We start from the raw sequence: 19002 nt of genomic DNA on the forward strand, positions 1-19002 counted from the left end.
ATTAAAGGAGTCGTGGAGCCACAGGGGGGTGGAAGCTTCTTAGTTCATGTTGACATGATGCCGTCGGTGGAGTTTGTGGTGCGGGTGAAGGGGCAGGAGAGTGTTGCCCCCGGAGCTCCATTGATAGTCTTCCAAAGGCAGTCATCCACCAACTTCAGAGCCTCTAATCTGACTGTTATGGTGAGTACCTAGACCATCACTGTGTCACAGGAACATCACATCAAACATGAGAGGAGATGCAGCAACTAAAAATTGTTGTAATGTTCACTTAAATCATCATCACAAACATTGGTCCTTGTTTGATCCCCTCTGTTTTCAGGCTGATTCTGAAAGGATCTTGGTACCAGGAACACCGTTCTCTGTGCCCTTCTCTGTGATGACCACTGGAGTCGGGGGAAACTTCACCATCCGAGCCACCAACAACCGACAATTTAACTCAACATCTCCAACCAATTTATTCCTGGAAACCGGGAGTAGTGCTGATGATACAGTGACCCTCTCAGCACCTCTTAACACCCCATCTGGTTCTGACGTCACCCTGAATATTGAGGTCGAGGCTCCTGGTGGTGAAGATACAAACTATGTTGTGCTGCGTTTCACCATCTTTAACACGGTAATCCTCACGCTAAAGAATCCCATTTACAAGTACAATTCTTTGTTTTACAGATTTGTAACTTCCTAGATGTAATTTGTTACTGATTATAGGGAATATATTATAAAAAAACTATATATCTACTTTTTGTTCTCCTCATAGGTGACTGATTTTACTCCTCCTGTGTGTGAGCTGCTCAGCCTGCAGTCAAACTGCTCTGATATCTGCAGCTTATCGATGTGGGAGCTCTCTGTTCAGGTGACTGATGGGACTGAAGGGACAGGTGTTGAGCGTGTCAGCCTCAGACAGGGCAACGGGACCATGACCTCCAGCCTGGCCCCTGGCAATGAGAACATAACACTGGTTTCCTACATTTCGTCTTGCTGTTCACCTGAAATGGAGCTGCTGGTTGTGGATCGAGTGGGTAATGTCGGCACCTGTGTGTACACTTATCGGGGAGGTTCAGCAGCTGCTTTCTCTTCTTCCACAAAAGTCATTCAGTTACCTCTTTGCCTCAGCATAGTGGTATTCGGCCTCCACATACTTTCAGAACTGGGCATCTATTGACTCCATGTCAAAGTGGTAAATAGTTCAAGCTGCATTAATGTATATTCTTTATACATTGAATCAATTAACTGTGTGTACTGTGAAAAGGGTTACCTGTAGCAGCAAACTCACAACTTTAAGCGGTTTTAGCTCACTGTAGGTTTTACTGTGCATAGTTCAGTCTCACTCTTCTAATTAACACAGATTTTTAGAACACAATTGTTTTCAGGGGAAACCCACTGGACACCGTTGCAACCTGACCTGAACCCAATGGCTGTTTTTGTGTGTGTGAGCATCGCCAACAGACAGAAGAGGCAGGAATGATGAAAAAACACTGTTTTTTAATTGTTGTTATAATGTGTCGAATGTATAATCATCATACAAAAAACACAAAGTGTTCTGCTTTTCACATTTTTTCTCCTGTTTCCCTTGTATTACTAATTAAATTTCCAGAGAGACTTAATAGACTGGTCAGTGATCATCTGATTCAGTGTGTGGTCTTTGCTTGATGTCTGTCTTTCATGGCGATATGTTTCTTAAACTATGTAATTTATGGAGTTTTTAGATGCAACTTACCAATCCCAGATGATTCCAGGCAGAAAGAATTTTTCTGTCGTAATATTTTTCTGTTATTTCTGTAATAACAAAATCAGGTAGCACTTTATAATAACTACACACTATGAAGCATTAGTTAAGTATGAGTAAACACTTAATTCATCATTTATAAAGAATTGTTCCTACATTAATAATTCATTAGTATGCAGTTCATAACAACAGTTATAAATGTTTCATTCTTGATTAATAAGCCCGTCTATTATGCATTTCATTATTGTATTTTCATACTTTATAAATGATGGATTCCCCATTTGTAAATGAAGTATTATATATTTTACAAACCAATTATTAAGGAGTTGTAGATGATTAATAAGATCATTTATAAAGTGTTAGTAAATGATTCATAACTTATTTAGATGTACATTATTCATGCATTTATATATATAATGGTTAGGGACTATGTTAATATATGCTTTATAAACGCTTATTAATACTGCAATTCATGATTAATTCATGATATATTAAGGTAGTTACTACTCGTTAGTAAAGTGTTTTATGTGACCTCATCTAAAGTGAGGACTATATATGCCTTATAAAGCATTTATTAAGTATTTTGTGTGACCTCATCTAAAGTGAGGACTATCTATGCCTTACAAAGCATTTATAAATGACATTGAAAGGCCAGCAGTGCCTCAAAACACATCGTTTTTGAACAGAACAGGCAAATAGACACAACACAACGTGATCAAATGAATAATGTACATCTAAATAAGTTATTAATCATTTACTAACACTATAAATGATCCTATTAATCATCTACAACTCCTTAATAATTGGTTTGTAAAATATATAATACTTAATTTACAAATGGGGAATCCATCATTTAGAAAGTATGAAAACACAATAATGAAACACATAATAGATGGGCTTATTAATCAAGAATAAAACATTTACAACTGTTGTTATGAACTGCATACTAATGAATTATTAATGTAGGAACAATGCTTTATAAATGATGAATTAAGTGTTTACTCATACTTAACTAATGCTTCATAGTGTGTAGTTATTATAAAGTGCTACCCAAAATCATAGTTCAAAAGCCATAAAGTATGGCATAAAAAATCATATAGAATGCCCTAAAAATGTCAAAAAAGCCATTACTTAGTATGCCATAGACGTGTCAAGACAACATATCATACTATAGTATATCATAAAAGGTCAAAAAAAGTTTGCATGCCTTTAAAAAATATAGTCACAGCATATTTAGTCATAAAATGTCATCAAAAATGTCATGGCAGAGTAGGCCATTAAAAAGTAAAGAAAATGGTATAGTATGTTAGAAAAAGCTACAGTCATAAAAAGTCTTTAAAAAGTTATATTGTTGTGTTTTATTTTTAAAAAATCACTGTATTGTGTGAAAAAAAGTTATGAAAGTACATAGTATAGTATGTCATAAAAAGTCCCAAAAAAAGTAATTGTACAGTATGTCATAAAAAGTCATAGTATAATATGTCATAAAAAATCATAAAAAGTCAGTATGAGTCTGGCCTTTGTCTCTTTTGCAACGGGTTGTTACTCTTTGTGTGGCGTTTGGAACACATTGGTATTGCGAGTGAATTCCAGTGCAGCCGTATGCCCATGTCGCCGTGTGATGTGACCACAGGAGCCACATGGTGACTGAAGTTACAGGTGTCAAGTCGAGGGTAACCGCGGACGTTCTTGCTTCATTGTGAGGAAACTATTTGATGTAACGTTTACGGTAATTCTGTGGCATCCTGGATGCCCGGGTAGGAAATAATAAGATACCTTTTGCTTCATAAGAGAGCTCACTTTCTGGCGGTGTGTTCTGGTGCAATGCTGCAAATGAGGTACATATGTTTATATTTGTCGATATATATATATGTCGAAAAAAAGTCATAGTATAGTATGTTGAAAAAGTCATTAAAAATCAAAATTTAGAATGTCGAAAAAACATCATAAAAAGTCATAGCATAGTATGTCCAAAACCATTGTATTTTACCTAAAAAATGTCCTTCAAAAGACCAATAGGCCTATATAATATTTCGAAAACAAGTCATAGTATAGAACCGTTTTTGCTATGGCAACCACCTCAGCTGGGTAAGCCAAGCCCAAAAGGCCTATTGATTCACTGTCCACCAGCAGGTTCTTAGGCTGCAGCAACGGCAGGCACCAATGATCTTCTGACCAGAACTCCTGCAGCCGCTTCCAAAATGTACACTTTCTATTAAGGTTCACCATCTGCTTTCCTTTCTCTGTGTCCTTAATTCAGTTACCTGTTCTTTGCCCAAGCATAGTGCTATTAGGGCTCCATGTTCTGACAGAACTGGGGAACCAGTGACTCCATGTCAACGTTGTTAGTTAAAGCTACTACAGGGAACTTTAATTTTGTGTTGATTTTGGAGGTTCTTGTGGACAAAAGTGGTAGTGTTTCAGAGCACCAGATTCCCTTTAGAAAAAACTCAAATTTTACTGCAGCGGGTCTGACAGTGTACCCTGCATAATCCTGGTTCTGATTCTTCTGCGCCTTCCTTCACTCCAGTGGGCCCAGCAGCGAGGTGTCAGTGTTGACTGCTAGCGGGGACCGGTGGAGCGGCTTGGAGAAGTTCTTCAAATGGCCGGAGGAGCAGCTGCTTTCCTCCTCTCACCAGAGCTTCCAACTGCAGGTCGAAGGCAGCAGCGAAAAAAGCAGCAGGAAAGCTCTGATAAACCCAGAACGCTAGAGTTGAAACCTGACCTGAACCCGATGGTGGGGAATATTTTTTGTGTGTAAGCAGCACCAACAGACAGAAGAGGCAGACATTATTAAAAAACACATTTTTTTTATTGTTGTCATAATGTGTCTAATGTATAATCCTTCTACTGTTTCCTTTTATCACTATTTACATTTTTAAAAGTTTTCAGAGAGATTTAATGAACTGGTCAGTGGTTGTTTGATACGGAGGGACGAGGCAAATACATGTGCTGAGTGTGTGTGCTTGCTTGAGTCTTTTATGGTGATGTCTGTGTACTGTGTCGTTTGAGGAGATTGTAGATTCAACTTAACAAAAAAGACTCAATCCATTTCATGCAGAAAAGTATTTTTCTGTCATTTAAGTTTTGCTACTTTTTGTAGACCTGTTCTTCTCTGACAGTGTTGTATTAGTACAGATGTAATTTATTCAAATTTGTTGGACTGCCAATTAACATTTACAATGTCCACATTCATATTCTTACACAATGGTATCTTTTAAACACTGTTGGACTTCTTGAGTGGTTAATCCTATAAATATTCAAAAATTTAGACCAGTTCTTCAAAAGGTGTGTGTCATGCATGTCAGTCAGTGCCATTGGTGTACTGGGAAAGCTTATTCTCCAAATCACAGATTCGCTTCTCTTGGGACAAAACTGTGGCCTTTAGATTATGAATTTCCTCCAACAGCCTCTCAAGCAGCTCAGGCTGGATGGGAAGAGAGTGGAGAGAAGGAAAAAAGGGAAACAGAAGAAGAAGAGAGGAAAAAAGACAGTGACAGGGAGGGGGAAATTAAGGATAAAGAAAAAAAGATGAAAAATAGGTCAAGGACAGTGAGCAACTAGGAGAAATAAACCAAAACAAAGAAGGGAGCTTCTGGAGAAAAAAAGTTGAGGGCAGGTACAAACAGAGAAGAAATAAACAGAAACGTGTTAAACAGAGAGGCAGATGTTCAGGAGTAACTGTGCATTCAGATTACAGGCTGAAAACCTAAATTGAGTCTTTTTTTTATTAAAAATGTAATAGTAGGTATCTGAAGGTATTATAATGCCACAACTTACCGGCAGACTGTTGGTGTCCAAAGTGGACATGCTTCGTCGGGTGGTGGGTTTGGAATCCAGCACGTTCTTCTTTGCCACTTTGAGCTCCCGGCTCTTGGGCGGCATGTAGCCCTCCCTCATGGACACCAGTATTGGATCTTCATCACGACCATCCAGCCACTCTTCAGCCTCCATGGCGGGTTCGGCCCCCGCTGTGTCCGGGTACAGGTCATCTTGGAAGAGATCCGACTGTGAAAGGGAGTTGGCAATGACGAATGAAAGAGCGACAGATGTGGTTTTGTTTTTTTTGTTTTGGGAATTTACTGTACAGTGGTTGATAAAAATGATTCATTTATTTGTATTTGTCTTTCTTGGAGGATGGGTGGAAGATAAGATGAAAACACAGCAGAGAAGGAAACAGTATCAAAATAAAACAAAACAATCAAGGGAAAATGAATAAGACTCAAAGAGCATATTGTGGGAATGAGAATCAATTAAAAGTTCAGTAGTGGAAGTCTTCAGATCCTTTGCTTTAGTGAAAGTAGAAATACCACACTATAAAATTGCTCCACTGCGTAAAAGTAAAAAATATTTACGTAAAACTACAGAAATTATTGGAAACAACAAAACAAATCATTGAAGCATTGAAACAAGCAGCTCATTAATGTTGTAGCTGGTGAAGGTGAGGCTAATTTGAATTGCGTTACATACTTTTTGGGAGTTTAATCCTTAACAATGCATCACAAATCGCATTTTTTGTATGAAAAATATTGACCAGAAGCTAACAAGTAACTGTAACTTTGGGGAAAAAAAATGTCCCCTTGAAATGCAGTGGAAGAATATGAAGAAGCATAAGATGTAAATAAAATAAAAGTATCTCAAAATCTTACTAAAGTACCGCATTTGTGTAAATGTAAGTGTAAAAGTAATCCTCCACCACTGTAAAGTAAAACGCTTGTAGAGTATGACCTTACTTTTCTGGGCACTGTCATTGTGATGGGTTCACACTTCTTGTCAAGGAGCTTGAATAACCTAAGAGGACGTTAAGAGATGAGACAGAGCAGAGAGATAAGAGACCCATCAGTTGTGCTTTTGTTACACATGAGTGTATCAGTTTATACTTATTATTACTTACTCTGAAATGATCTTATACACACCAGGGGTCACAGTTCAGTAATGATAAGAGAATAAGTGTAAATCGGGAAACTGGATATAAATGCAATGTCAAATATGTAAATAGACAATTCATTAATGGACCATATCTTCAGTGATGGACAGTGCAACAACTTTAACATATTTGGAAATGCCATTAACCTATACTCTGGAGGGTAAAATAATGTAAAATAATGGAATGCCAAAACACGGAAAAAAGCGACAAATGGTTGTAAAGAAGACAAATGGTCAGCACTTTGAGCTGTATCACGACTCTCATGCAACATCTGTAGCCTTTACATCCCATCAAACAAATACAATCCCATGAAACAATGCTGATTTGTATCTCACCTAGCGATCTCACATTTGGTGACGTCCACACCTCTCTTGGGCATGAAGCCCATCCCTCTCTGGGGCTCCTTAGTGCTGAAGGTGCTGAGGTAGTGGACATATGGTGGCTCATCTGTGATCTCAAAGTAACGGATACTGCTGTCCCCCTACAGACAAACACAGACAAACACATATAAAATATGTCAATAACGTGTCATTATTAAGGCTGGAAACATAATGACTCTGCACACACTTCTGTATATATTACACAGTACTTTTACAAACATGATTAGAACCAATAAACCAGGATCTCTGTACCTTTCCACAGAGGTAGACCATGTTTGCATCTGCGTCATAATATGGTAGCAACACTCCGTTACTTGTGTCCAATTCCAACAGTGCAATGGGCTCCTCAAAATTTGTCTGTGGAGAGTAAAAAGGATGAACAAAAGCCCACAATTTGCATGTAAGTGCATGTACATTTCTGCACCTTTTCATGTCCATGAACAGCACATGAAATGTTATTGTTTGTTACCGGGTCCCAGAGTCCGAGCTCTCTCTGGCTCATCCTGGTGAATCCTGTGGTGAAAATGTTTCCATCTCTGGTGAAGATGGCTCTCATTGGCCGGATACCCTCATGTGGAGCCAGACGTTCCTGTCGATCGGACGAGGGACAGACAAGAGTTACTTCCTTGTTCACCTTTTCAAACCTTTTAGGTGTTTATTGGACTGTATGTGCGTATTCCAATGTCAGTGGCTTTACATCAACAAACCTGTACACAACCATTGAATTGTTAATCTAATGATGTATAATATAAACACTGTGCTTTATGTATTCAAGGAATAGTTCAACATTTTGGGAAATACGCTTATTTGGTTGAGTTAGATGAATTAGTACTGATCAGTATTCTTGTGTGTGTCCGTTTAAACGTAAAGGTACGCAGCTGGCCAGCTTAGCTTAGCATAAAGACATGAAACCGTTAGCCTGGCTCTGTCTTAAGTTATCAAAATCCGCCTATCATCAACTCTAAAGCTCAGTAACTAAGATATTCTATTGCTTTTCGTTAAATCCGTACAAAAACTGAAGGAAGTTACTTCTCCCAGCCAACAAATAGTCATAACCCCTGAAAAACGTCCAGATATAACGAAGCAAGGTAAAACATGTTAACTGGTGAGCTGTAAAGGTGCTGGTAGACTGATTTTGATACAGTTGTACAGAGCTAGACTAGCTGTTTCCCCCGTTTCCAGTCTTTGTGCTAAGCTAACAGGCTGCTCGCTGTAGCCGTATATTTAAAGGACAGATATGAGTCTGGTATCAATCGTCTCATCTCAATTAATCCAAAATATCAAACTATTACTTTAATGGGTCCTTTCCAGTATCAGTGTTCAACAGATACAAACAGATACAAATAATATACCCCTAATATGTTGCGCTCATCGTGGTGTTATTGTATTGGAATTAATTATACTGTGAGACATGTATTTATTAGTATTTTCTACTCACTCACCGCAACCACCTCCCTCTTGCGTGGGTCGCAGACACGCAGACGTCGGTCCTTACAGGTGGTGCAAAACAAGCTGCCGTTTCGGTTCCAGCTGATGCTGTAGATGAGGTCTGGGTGGTCATCCATGGTGATGAGGGGCTCGCCTGTCCCCACGTTCCAGATTATAATCAGGTTATCACTGCCTGGGGAGAGCAAAGGATGGACATTTGAATGTACTCACACTCCTAACTGTTTACATCAAGTCAAACATTTATACAACTTTCAAGGAAACAAGTGTGTGTGTGTGTGTGTGTCTGTCTGTCTGTCCTACCCGCAGTGAGAAGTATGTTGCGTGCGGTGGGGTGCCAGGTGACAATACCGACACGTTTGGAGTGTCCCTCCAGGACGACAATGGGGTCGGAGATGGGGCGGGTCAGTGAGTGATCTGGGATCTGCCACACCTGGAGAGGAGGGAGGAAGGACAATCAGATGGATTCTGTTTCTGATGTTACACAAGAAGTGTTTTCTGTCAGTGTATTGTAAATTATAGTACATTGGTATCTTAATGTTTAATCCATTTAACCTATTTAATCCTCCTGGTTTATCATCAAAATTACAGCTTTTTTAATTTAATGTGAGAAGTGAGAAGAAGGCACACATCAAGAGTTTGACATTCTGCTATATAACAAGAAGACCCAGACGATGGAAGATGAAAGTAACTGCACTTATATACTAAATCAGAGTAAAGTATTTCTATGTCCCTACTCTACACCTTTGTACAAACATCCCTTGCACATCAGATGATTCAGAGAATAGTTGTGAAGGCCGGCATCTTTCATTTTTCCATTAAACTCAGCACACTGCCACAGATTTACTGCTTAGTAATTTTAGTTGGTTCATAAATTTACTGGCAGTCACTGCTATCGAAATACATTTCAGTTGCTTCATAGTCAAGGTGACAACCAATGACACCCACACACTAATGTCCACACCTGTGTGCCACTCCAATAGGCTGCTTACTTTTGCTCTTAAAACTATGATTAACACTAATTCATGATTAATATTCACAAATACAATGGCATGTTTGTTTTAAATATTAACACTTTTTCATCCATCAATCCATTCATTTTTGCCTGTCCCAGCATACACTGGGTGAGCCAGGAATGTAGAAATACCAAGATCAGGAGTCCACGATGGTCCTGCACAATCCAACCCCCTCAAAATATGTTTGACAGGCCACTCAAAAAGTACATTTCCTTTTAAACATTTAATCAATTTGTTTAACTATTATATTTTGTGTAAGTTTCTTGTCTAAATTATGTTCCAAAGCCTTCCCCTTACTGTAAGGAATACATCGTAGAAAGTCCCTTTATTTTGAATTTAACATTTTTTTGTCTGAAAGGGTGTATTGTAGAGATATTGGGTTGAAGACATAACAGAATCACCCTTTAAAAAAGACATCATGTGAAATGTCTGTATAATTGTATAATACACAGAAACAGAAACAACAAAACATATTCCTCATTAATGTCAGCATTCTTTTTTTAAACCAGTTTTTATTAATTCCATAAAATTTCCATTACAGCACTCAGTAGGTGATTGGTTGATCCATATGCTCAAACACACAAATACACACACACACACACATACACACACACACACACACACACACACACACACACACACTAGTGAGCCTTTTCAGATGACACAATGAGCCGTCTCTGTGAACTGAAGAGAATGACTTCACAGTTATGACCTTTCTGCTTCACAGACGCAACACTGCCAAGACTGGACAGCTGGAACTGTCACACGCGCACACACACACACACACACACACACACACACACACACACACACACACGCACACACGCACACACAGCACTCAAACAGCATCCCAGCAGCTGTTGCCATAGGAGAAGCAGCGATTCAATCATGCGATTGCACGAAGATTCCTGCGATATCATTGTGAACAAGTGTGGGCAAATCTGTCCTCAGTGACAACTGTGCTGATGTACAGATACATGCTGAGTCAAAACACATGTTGTCATAATACAAAGATTTTTTTAAAGTTGACACACGCTTACATACTGCACATTTGTGCGCACACACACACACACACACACACACAAAGCAAAGTAATGCGTCTTAAGGAGCATATCATCTCTTAAAACCGAAGTGACTATTTTATCTGTCTGTTAAGCTGAAAAGATTTGAGATTTCCTGACGTACAGTGTATTGGTTAATTTTACTTGGACATCTGACTTTAACATTGAATATTAGAGTAACTGATATACAATATTTTTGTTGTATTTTACATCAAGTACATTCATTTGTGCGACCATTACAAGAGAAGAAGAAAAGGTATCTATATTAAAGCTGATCCATGGATGTAAACAATTTATCGATTAGTCTGTCGACAGAAAAATGAATCAGAACCTATCTTGACAAGTTATTTTTAAAGCTTGCTACTGCTCCTTCAATATTAGGTTTGTTTTATATAATTGGAAACTGAATATCTTTGTGTTTTGTACCATTAATCAGGCAAAACAAGACATTTGAAGATGTCATCTTGAGACTCCAGGAAACTGATTTTTTTGGTCATTTTATCAACCAAAACAACTGATTGATCCTTTTTTTTATGTCAGTGGAGCAGCTAATCACTTAATTACATCCCAGACATTAAACCTGGTTCACATTTCCTGCATTTGAAGAGTTTATGTTTATGTCATAACTCATAATTAACTGTTAAACACTATGGAATGCAATTGTGTTTATAATGGCAGGGTGTGAGCAAATATTGCATATATATAGGGCGATTATAAATCCTAGATGTCAAAATGGAATTTTACAATGCTTAATCTGTCATTCGGGGTCACAAGTTATTTGCATAAATAATAATACATAGTTATAATATTTTATCCATCTCTACTCATCTCTCTGTAGTGCAGGTCTCACAGTGGCCCCTGCTGTCTGCACTCAGTTAATGAGCTTCAGGACCACAGATGCAGTGTATCACAGCAGGATTGAAAGAACTACCAGAGCCTCCGTTTTGTCTTCAGTTTAAAAGTGTAAAATGTTGTGTTTAAGATGGAGCTACAAGGTGTGTTTACAATCCTCTATGTGTGCATGCTTTAAGATTTGTTGTTGTGCTTTTCCTTCACTGTCAGAACTAACTTGTCCAAGTTAAACACAAGAAGGATGGATGCCACAACATAGTTTGTGACAAGGTGTCAGTGATTTAGTGATTTTAACAGGTTATTTCCTGTAGGTGTGAGGTGATTGACAGCAGGTAGAGCAGAACATAATCACTGCAGACTAATGGTGATTATCTATTATATTATTGTCCTCCTGTGTGTACTGTACCAATCCTGCGTTCTCCAGCATTTTCTGATCTGATAAAAGGAAACTGACCAATTATCAAAGTACTTCACGTAGGCATGGGAAAGTATTAGAAAACGAGTCTGTCATAAAAACATCCCACTGTGCCAAAAATCAGCCACAAACCCCCCCCCAACAAACACACACACACACACACACACACACACACACACTGATAACATATTAATACTTTTGTCCTAAACTGGACTTTTATACACAAACACATGGAGCAGCAGGAGTACCAGCAGGCTCAAAATGACGAGGTCGGTTTCAGACAGACAACTTGTCAAGGACAAAAATATGACGAGCAGCTCGATGAAGAGATAGAGATGCGACTGAGCAGGTGGGTGGACAGTCAGACAGGTAGACACAATGATGCCTTGACTGACTCACTTCGCTCATTTAAGCCAGATGTGACAAACTCAGCTCAGCTCACCTCTGTGGCTGTTATCTGAGTCATCGAACAACAAACTCCTCCACATCTCCCACTCAGAACTTTTTTCTACATGCACACACACACACGCACGCACGCACGCACGCACGCACGCACGCACGCACGCACGCACACACACACACACACACACACACACACACACACACACACACACACACACACACACACACACACACACACACACACACACACACACACACGTTACCATTGCAGTACAGTCCTCCGAGCAGCTGGCCAGGATGTTGTCGTCATGTGGGCACCAGTCGATATCGAGGACAGGTCCAGAGTGACCAATCACAAGCGGGTAGTTTTTATCCACACGACCTGACTGCAACACACAACAGCAGTGACACACAGGACTGTGTTTGTACAACAACCTACCATTAATATTCATCAATTTCTCATAAGTAAAAAACAGTAGTAAGCATTGATTTGGTGATTTGCAGGTCAAGAAATGTCTAGAAATGTAGGTTAAAACAAGGGGAAAAGTGAAAGGTTATTTAATCATCTAAAGTTACAGTGACTTTATTTCAATGTGAAACAGTTCCAAACTAGTTCAGATTGAAAGTATATTCATGACTTCGGAAAAAAGCAATCTCACCCAAAGGTCTATTTAGTAGATGTTCCTTGGCTTTTGATCATGTCACACATCTTCTTCAGCTGATGAAATTTGCCTAGTTGTCATTAAATTCCATTTATTTTTTGAGTATTTTTATGGTAAAACTTTCTCAACTACTATTTCCAAGGTCATAAATGAACTTTCAATCTACATTTTTTCAGCTTAGATGAATGAAAAGTCCCTAAAGTTTTCAGAAAAAAAAATTAATTTGAGCAGCTACAATGCCACAACAACTGGGCAAACTAACTCTGATAAAGGTCATGTGATATAATCGAAAAATTGACCTTGAGGTGATATTATTGGTCCAGAGAAGTACATAGAATGAAATAGTCAAGCACTGAAATGGAGTAAATTAAATGTTGTTGAAACAACCATGGATTTATCCTGCTAGCGAGTCACAGAGTTTAAATTACTGTTGGAGCCCCCACCTCTTGCCCTCAGCCATCACATTTTGACACTGGCTTCCTCGACTACAAGATTAGATAACAATGCAGGGCCCACATTAAGTTAAGTTAAGTTTTAAGTTCATTGTCATATACATATACACATATACGAAATTTGTCCTCTGCATTTAACCCATCCCTAGCTTATTGGGAGCAGTGGGCTGCTGAGAAGCGCCCGGGGAGCAGTTACGGGTTCAGTGTCTTGCTCAGGGACACTCTGGCATAGGACACGTAGCAGCCAAGGATCGAACCGCCGACCTTGCGATTGCCGGATTAGTAGGTATTGAACTGTAATGGTGCCCTGTTTAAGTCAAGGCTGCTAAATGTGGTGTCAAAACCTTCAACACACACCCAAAACCTTTAAAAAAAAACGTTCAGCATTGTGGTGGACTTCCAGGAAACAGATAACACCAAACATTTTAATATGATGCACACTAAAATCATGATGTCACATCGAGGTTAGTCCATGTTGCCCTGTTTCTATAGTGTAAACACATGTACTTTTGAGGTATCGCTCCCCCCGCACACATACAACGCACACCCCAAGTGAGGTGTATTTATAGCCTAGCAACGAGGCATTGAAAGGGGAGTTTTTCTTGAGGCCTGTTGGGGACTCAGAGGGGGAGATGGAGGACGGAGAGCACGTTGGTGTGTATTAATAGCATGTCTGTTCACCATGACTCCAGTATATAATCACATCCATTTCCCTGTGCCTCCAAAAAGCTCTTTGTAACTAATTATCACTGCCGACACACTAATGAATCTCAGAAACGATGACCTTGTTACATCCATGACATTTGTAAATTCTCAAAAAGTAAAACATTGCTCGTTCCACTCTTTAAAGTTCAATTATAACTCTACAATTTTTTGGCCTGTAGTCGATTAACTTCTCAGTTCTCGTAATGCTGGACTGTGATTGGCAGTTGGCGTTAGCAGCACGGCTCAGAAGAGACCTGCTGAGTGAGTGGAGGCATGTCACAGGGCAACGAAAGTGCTGCAGACTTGGCTGGTTATAGCCATGAGCTGTGATCTGTAGTGAACTGGACGGACTATGAAAATGAATCGTTTTTTGAACATGTAATAACAAAAACTATAACTTTGTGGCTTTTCCTTGCAAAGTATTTCTGTTTCAGCAATTATGGCGTCCTTCCCAAGGCTTCCCCAACATGACAGCTAAAGCAAATATTATATCTTCTGCTATTAGAAAGAAATCATTCAAAGACAAACAAAAAAAATAACCATTGCTTTGCCGATACTATGACTTGACACTGATCATTTTTTAAAAGCAGCTCGTCGTCCGTCTTCTTGCCAACTTTAGAATTACGTTAATAAAACAGGAGATTGAGACATAGGCTTTTATGTGTATTTTAAATACCTGGGGTCACGGGAATTATTTGACCTCAGCACAGAGCTTCTTTACTGTCCACGTTACAGTCTGCTGATTATGTCATGCAACATCGATCCCGTCATAGCTCCTTATAGCCAAACATTACAGAACGTCAGTTTACTTATTTATTATGTGGATATCATATACTGTATTTCTCTTGATAGAAACCTCCTTTTGGTACAAAGATCCGAAACTAAAGAGGCCGCACTGATTTCAGTATTCAACATGGCATTGCCTTGCGTGGTCTTGATGAGCTGAGCAATAAAGTCAGCTCATGTACACCGAGATGCAAAAGGTTACAGACTGTCACTTACGGGAGAATAAACAAGCAAACTATCTTTTTTTTGTCTCTTTTTTCTTCTTCGCTCCCTGTAAAGTTCTGCCTCTCTTCTCTCTCGTTACCTCCCCTGACACATGTATGACACAGACAACCCATGCTGATAGCATCGGAGATGTACGACCCTGGAAGTTGATTAGAACTACAGTTTTTTTTTCATAAAACACAATTTGAAAATGTATATTTGTCCGCAGCATTCACAACCAACATCTTAAACCCACACAAATCCCATCCAAACAGGAAGGAACAGCGTGTAGCTTGGATTGATAGAACAAGAGGATTATTTGTCCTTGGCGATCTTCATCTGTTGCCATGTGCCAGCAGTGAACCAACACGAGTCTACAGACAATAGATCTGTACATACAGACATGTTAGTGGCTGTATTGATGTGCAGATTTGATCCCATTTTTTGGGCAGTTTTGGGATAATCAGCATTTTGTCTCAACTTCAGTGGAAGTTATGGTCACATGAAAACTGAACTCATGGACACTCTGTTGTGTTTCCAACCTGCCACCAAGAATTCTTTCCCCTTTGACCGTACTGACCTTAGAGATTGGCAGTACAAGGAACGCTCCTCCTCCGCTGGATTCAACGATGACTGCCAGGAACTTTGGGTTGACGGCGCAGAAGGAGCTGTCCCACGTCACCTTGGAAACACGAATGTCATCGTAACCCTGCTCAGCCTTGACTGTCTGGCCAAAGACGTGGCGAAACTTACTCTGCCGCACGATGCTGCGACTCATGGCTGAGGCAAGCGGAGGAAGGTGGGAGGATATAAAGAGGAAGAAACCAGACATGGGAGAGGATGAGCGAAGAGGGACGGGGGAGTGAGTAAATGGTGAAAAGGAGGAAAGAAGGGATAAAGAGATTTTTAGCAAAAGAGTTTGATCAGATCTCAACCGAACAAATGTATTTAGCCTGTCACTGTCGCTGAGGCAGGCTGTTGGACAGCGTTGTAACAGCTTTTATTTTGCGGAAAAGTAACTCTCAGTTAATGTGTTGTTATGAGCAGCCTTCTGCTGTTTTGACTTGTTTTGTTTTCAAGGGTGAAGATCATGACTTGGTAGCTTGATGGTGCTTTCCAGCCTTTCATTTTGAAAATTGAAAAGGGCAGTTCACTCACCTTTTATATACTTTTTTATTCAGATTGAAAGTCACATAAAATAGATACAATATTTTGTTTATGCAATGCCAGCAATCACTGAATGTCTTTTGTTTTCTACTCCATTCATACTGTATGTCCATCAATACATTGTAAAGAAAACCTTTTTGTCTCAATCACCTTGAGTGACGGGATTCAAATGAACACACTATTTTCTGTATTTCCGATTACAATTCAGCAACATTTGATGAATGAGAATCTGAAGACAGTTGGTGGGTCGTCACTATCAATAATAGGGTACATAAAGATTTGTTTACTATTTTTTACACTGATGTTGCTTGTTTATTAGTCTTGAATACGTGATGTTGTAAATATATACTTTGAATTGAAGCCAAGCTTTCAGTGACTTTAAATAACCTTCTGCTTATCTCTGAACGACGATCTCTGTCATGCGTTTGTTGACGGAAAACTTGCTGTTGTGCGGCTGTCCCAGGCACCCGGCCAGACGGCCTGTAATCCTCCAAAACTCAGGAGATATTCTATAACAGTGCCTGCCATCAGTGCAGATATTAATAGTTGATTGTCCCACCAAACACTATGTGATGGCTGAACATGAAAGACAAACACCAAGGAGACACAGAGAACTGATAAAACGCAGGGACAGAACAGATACAATGACCATACACAGCACATCAGTCACATTTAATCACACCCATGTGCTACAATCCTTATGAGAATATTTAGTTTAACACTTATCTAACCAGACTGCACTGGCTTACATAAGGCCAAAACTAAAAACCCAAATCTGGAAATAGGTCTGCATCGGTCCCTGAAGACGTCTGATGAATGCAGCAGAGTTCTTCCTCTTTTTAATAGATGATCATAACTGATGATCAAATCCTATAAGCAAATGATCTGGCTCCACACAATCAAAAAGAAAACCATATGAAGTCCGGTTCTGGTTCAGGCCTGTGACAAAGTAAACATAAAGTGACCCAAATCCTGCTGTCATCAGTGATGATATCTGAATGTCACACTAGAATATACAACATTTAGCCGAAAGCCTGTGGGATACCTGACCAACCCGACTGATGAGGAGACAGAGGCTCTCGTTTCTTTCCTGGAAGCTCTCGGTTATCAAAAGAATTTGCATTCCAACGACCACTTCAGTCGGGCCAGCTGTGAGGCATTTCAGGGCGGGCTCAATATTATACATACTTATATATTCAGTGTCAGTGACTTGTAATAATCTTTCTTTATATTATCTTTTTTTTCCTCAATGTATCTGTCAAGATAAGATGCTCCGCGGCATGAATCGAATACACCTCTCTTAATTTTCTTAATTTGTTTCAACCATTTGACAAAACAAATAATTAGAAAACTGAGTATTTATTTATGGTACATGCCTTATCATCTCATTTGAAAGTGAAAATGCCTTTATCGTGGTTTGCTTTAAATAAAGAGGGTTTGAAAAAGTCAAAAAGCAACAGGCGGCCTTATTGAAACGGTGTAATGGTAAGATTTTAATCATTTAACAATCTAAAAACTTGTATGCTTGGGGAATATGTGATGTGATTTATAATAGGCCTAAATTAAAGGGGCATTACGCCAAATTCCAAAATGCATACATCTTATTCCTGTGGTTTAAGACAGTTAAGAAAGTATAAGTAAATATGAACAACTTTCCTCCAAATCCAAAAACTATTGTGCCAAAGGCTAAAATTGTGATGGAACTGCTCCATAGACAATGAATTGATGTTCAATTCATATTAATTCATATTCATTGACAATGCAGCGCCTCCAGAGTTGATAGTCTATACTTGATGATATAGGTTTGAACTTCTTCTCTGGTTTAAAAAACAAAGTAGCTCATGTTCACAAATACTTGAAGAATTCCCCTCGGTCATGGAAATGATCCTTTAATTGTGCCTCAGGTTAATGAGATAGCCCTCCTCTGTCGCGCGTGGCACGGCTCTGGAGAGTCGACACAGAGCGAAAGAATGACACTGCCACTTTCCTAATATAGCCATGACAAACTGCACTGTCCCACCACGGCCAGCCGCTCCTCCCACCCGCCAGCCGGATCCTAAATAGTCCCAGAATGAAGGCAGTGCACTCTGTAGCGCTTTGTCGTTACTGAACCGGACCGTAAATTAAAACGCAGCTTATAGAAACACACATATAACAGGGGAACATGCGCTATCGGGGGCGCAGGAGGTGTGAGAGAGAATGAAGGTGTGTGTGTGTGCGTGCGTGCGTGTGTGGGTTGTAGGCTACAACGTGCTCCTTAAAGTAGCCCACAGACGCCATGTACGACAAAGATTTTTTTTTTAAGATAATCAAAGGTGGGGACGCACTCACTCCTCTCCAGCAGTGCAGTACAGAAGCTGACGCACTCTCAGCCCACTGCAGTACCGACACTGACACACGCATATTAAGAAAGGTAGTCTGGACAGCTCACCTCAGGTTATGGGGAGAGCCCTCTTCCCTGGACAACTCTCACTGTTGATGTGCTGTGATCTACTCCTCCACCTTCTGCTTCCTTTTTTAATAATATTCCCCGAGATCCGGTTTCCTGGAGTTGCTGAGGAGACTCCGTGCGTGACGCTCCTCGGCAGGGAAAGAGAGAGGGGAGAGTATTGGGGCCGAGCGTGGGTGGGTTGGTGGGTGTTGGGTGAGTGCCGTCTATTTTGGAACAGGCTCTCTCAGTACGGGGGAACGTGACGCGAGCCGGTTACAGGGGGCTAGCGCGTCCCCTGGGCGTCAGTGTCACAACTATGGTGGCTGTGGACAGTGGGACATTTTAACTAACGCACGTATTAAGACGCAGAATA

At 39.9% G+C, this 19002-nt stretch overlaps 2 protein-coding genes across 4 annotated transcripts in view; one reads left to right on the forward strand and one right to left on the reverse strand.

Moving 5' to 3' along the window:
• The window catches only part of LOC116388809 (von Willebrand factor A domain-containing protein 7-like), a 9418-nt gene extending 7707 nt beyond the window's left edge, over positions 1-1711 (forward strand). Inside the window, exons 14-16 of the mRNA XM_031857014.1 lie at positions 11-180; positions 320-613; positions 755-1711. Coding sequence (XP_031712874.1) covers positions 11-180; positions 320-613; positions 755-1159 — 869 coding nt within the window. The 3' untranslated portion in view covers positions 1160-1711. The remainder of the gene's footprint in view (positions 1-10; positions 181-319; positions 614-754) is intronic.
• A 2805-nt stretch (positions 1712-4516) lies between these two features.
• Positions 4517-18949, reverse strand: coro6 (coronin 6). 3 transcript variants are annotated; one of them, XM_031857445.1, is made up of 11 exons: positions 18630-18947; positions 15612-15811; positions 12486-12608; positions 8780-8909; positions 8473-8651; positions 7500-7619; positions 7283-7387; positions 6986-7131; positions 6457-6514; positions 5504-5731; positions 4517-5150 (listed from the first exon to the last, which is right to left on the reverse strand). In XM_031857445.1, exons 2-11 carry the CDS (start codon positions 15807-15809, stop codon positions 5028-5030), a joined length of 1410 nt encoding a protein of 469 aa, XP_031713305.1. In that variant the 5' UTR covers positions 15810-15811; positions 18630-18947; the 3' UTR covers positions 4517-5027. The 3 variants fall into 3 exon arrangements, with proteins under 3 accessions (XP_031713305.1, XP_031713307.1, XP_031713306.1); XM_031857447.1 differs by having other exon boundaries at positions 5058-5315; positions 18630-18949; XM_031857446.1 differs by having other exon boundaries at positions 5058-5318; positions 18630-18949.
• Between the last annotated feature and the right edge of the window lie 53 nt (positions 18950-19002).

The sequence above is a fragment of the Anarrhichthys ocellatus genome, unplaced genomic scaffold (assembly GCF_004355925.1).
Source record: "Anarrhichthys ocellatus isolate YVR2014 unplaced genomic scaffold, GSC_Weel_1.0 scaffold18, whole genome shotgun sequence".
Lineage (NCBI taxonomy): Eukaryota > Metazoa > Chordata > Actinopteri > Perciformes > Anarhichadidae > Anarrhichthys > Anarrhichthys ocellatus.